Here is a 1,820-nt window from a genome sequence, read left to right on the forward strand (position 1 = left end):
CAAGCGCTTCCTCTTCCCAGGAGTGTGAGGGGCGCGGCCCCCACCACCACCCTCCCCGCTGGGCTCCCTGCTCCCACGGGAGACCTCGTTTCATCCCCTCCACACACTGACACCCAGGCCCTCACCTCAGCCTTCGGTCATCTGAGGCAGAGCTGCCAGCCCGGCCAGTGTGGCTCAGTGGTGGAGCAGCGACCTATGAACCAGGAGGTCAAGGTTCGATTGCTGGTCAGGGCCAGGTTGTGAGTTTGCTCCCCAGTAGGGGGCGTGCAGGAGGCAGCCGATCAGTGGTTCTCTCTCATCATGGATGTTTCTGTCTCCCTCTCCCTTCCTCTCTATGAAATCAATGAAAATATATTTTAAAAAAGAAGAGCTGCCAAGGGGCTTTGCCTGCCCCGAGTGCCTCCCGTTCGAGCTGAGACGGGTTCTGGAAACATCCACACGCACGGGCCCAGGGATGCCCAGCGAGCCAGGACGGAGCAGTGGCATGGACCTTTGGGCCATGGCCTCAGGGGGGGGCTGGCCAGACACCAGATCTGGGCAAACAGTGCCCCCTCTCTTGGGAAGAGGCCCCCAGAGATGAGCCTGACCCCCTGGGGACCACCTGCCCTGGTCCCCTTGCTGGAGGCAGGGCCCCCGGCCACGGGTCAGCGTGGGCAAAGGCGCACAGGGCAGGCGGCTGCGTGGTGCCACAGGCCTGTGGGCTGCCCACAGGGGAGTGAGGGGCGTCGTCCCGCCCGGCTCACGGCCCCCCTCTCCCTCCCAGTACATCGACGCCATCAGCAGCAAGCAGGGCGACCTGGAGAACTACGTCTCCGACGGCTACAAGACAGCGCTGACGGAGGAGCGGCGCCGGTTCTGCTTCCTGGTCGAGAAGCAGTGCGCTGTGGCCAAGAACTCCGCCGCCTACCACTCCAAGGTGAGCTGCGCCTTCAGGGCCACTTCCGGGGCCAGAGGGCAGGGCTGGAAGGACAGCGGCCAGGCCAGAGGCTGCGGGTGCCTCTGGGGCAGTGTGGCTGACAGGCTCGGAGGGGTCAGCTCCTGGGAGGGGCCACACTGCCAGGAGCCCCTGTGGAGGCCGGCTTAGCCCCCAGGGACACAGGCTCCCCTGCAAGGGCAGCCTCAGTGGGGCCCTGTTCCCCATAGAGCACAGGCAGGAGCTGGAGCCTTCTGGAACCTTCTGGGAGCTTAGAGCTGGCCGGGGCCTGCTTGATCTGAGACTCGGCTTTGGCCCCCGTGGCCTGGCTCCGAGGAGACGTGCCCTCCCCGACCAGAGGCTCCGGCTGCCGGGCCTGCCCAGGGCACCGTCCTGGGTGCGAAGCAGGGACAGTGCGGACCTGCGTCCTCTGGGAGCGGCGGCCTCCACCACACACAGTGCGCTCTGCCAGCGCCTGCAGCGGGCTGGCCATCTCCGACTGAAGCTGCTCAGGGGGTGCCCTGACCGGGGGTGTCCGTGGTGCCAGGTCCCCGCTGGCCTGTCTCCCCAGCACCCCAGAGCCAGATAGTAACACTTTCCGTTCGGCCATTGCTCGTGGGAGTGGCCCCAGGTGGTGTGTGAACACACAAGCCTCTTTGCCAGTGGGCAGCCTGGCCTGCTGCCCTGGCCCCGGGTGTAATGGCCGGCTGGGGGGCCACACGGCTCCCCACCCCAATGGCCCCTCCCGCAGCCCTGCTCTGCCCTGCGAGGCCTCCAGGCTCAGTCTGTGGGGGTGGCCCCTCCTAGCATCTGGCGGTTTGTCCACGAGGGGCGTGGCCATTCCACGGCCAACCGTGTGGGCCGCTGGTCACACCGCCTTCCTCGGGCCCAGGGAGGCCCTGCCCGG

General features: G+C 67.1%; 1 protein-coding gene across 1 annotated transcript in view; it reads left to right on the forward strand.

Annotated features, from left to right (window-relative positions):
* The window catches only part of BAIAP2 (BAI1-associated protein 2), a 38,524-nt gene that overhangs the window by 32,277 nt on the left and 4,427 nt on the right, over positions 1–1,820 (forward strand). The window contains 1 exon segment of the mRNA XM_014528387.1: positions 764–1,083. Within this exon segment, the coding sequence (XP_014383873.1) occupies positions 764–1,083 (320 nt within the window).

Source organism: Myotis brandtii, unplaced genomic scaffold (assembly GCF_000412655.1).
Source record: "Myotis brandtii unplaced genomic scaffold, ASM41265v1 scaffold632, whole genome shotgun sequence".
NCBI lineage: Eukaryota > Metazoa > Chordata > Mammalia > Chiroptera > Vespertilionidae > Myotis > Myotis brandtii.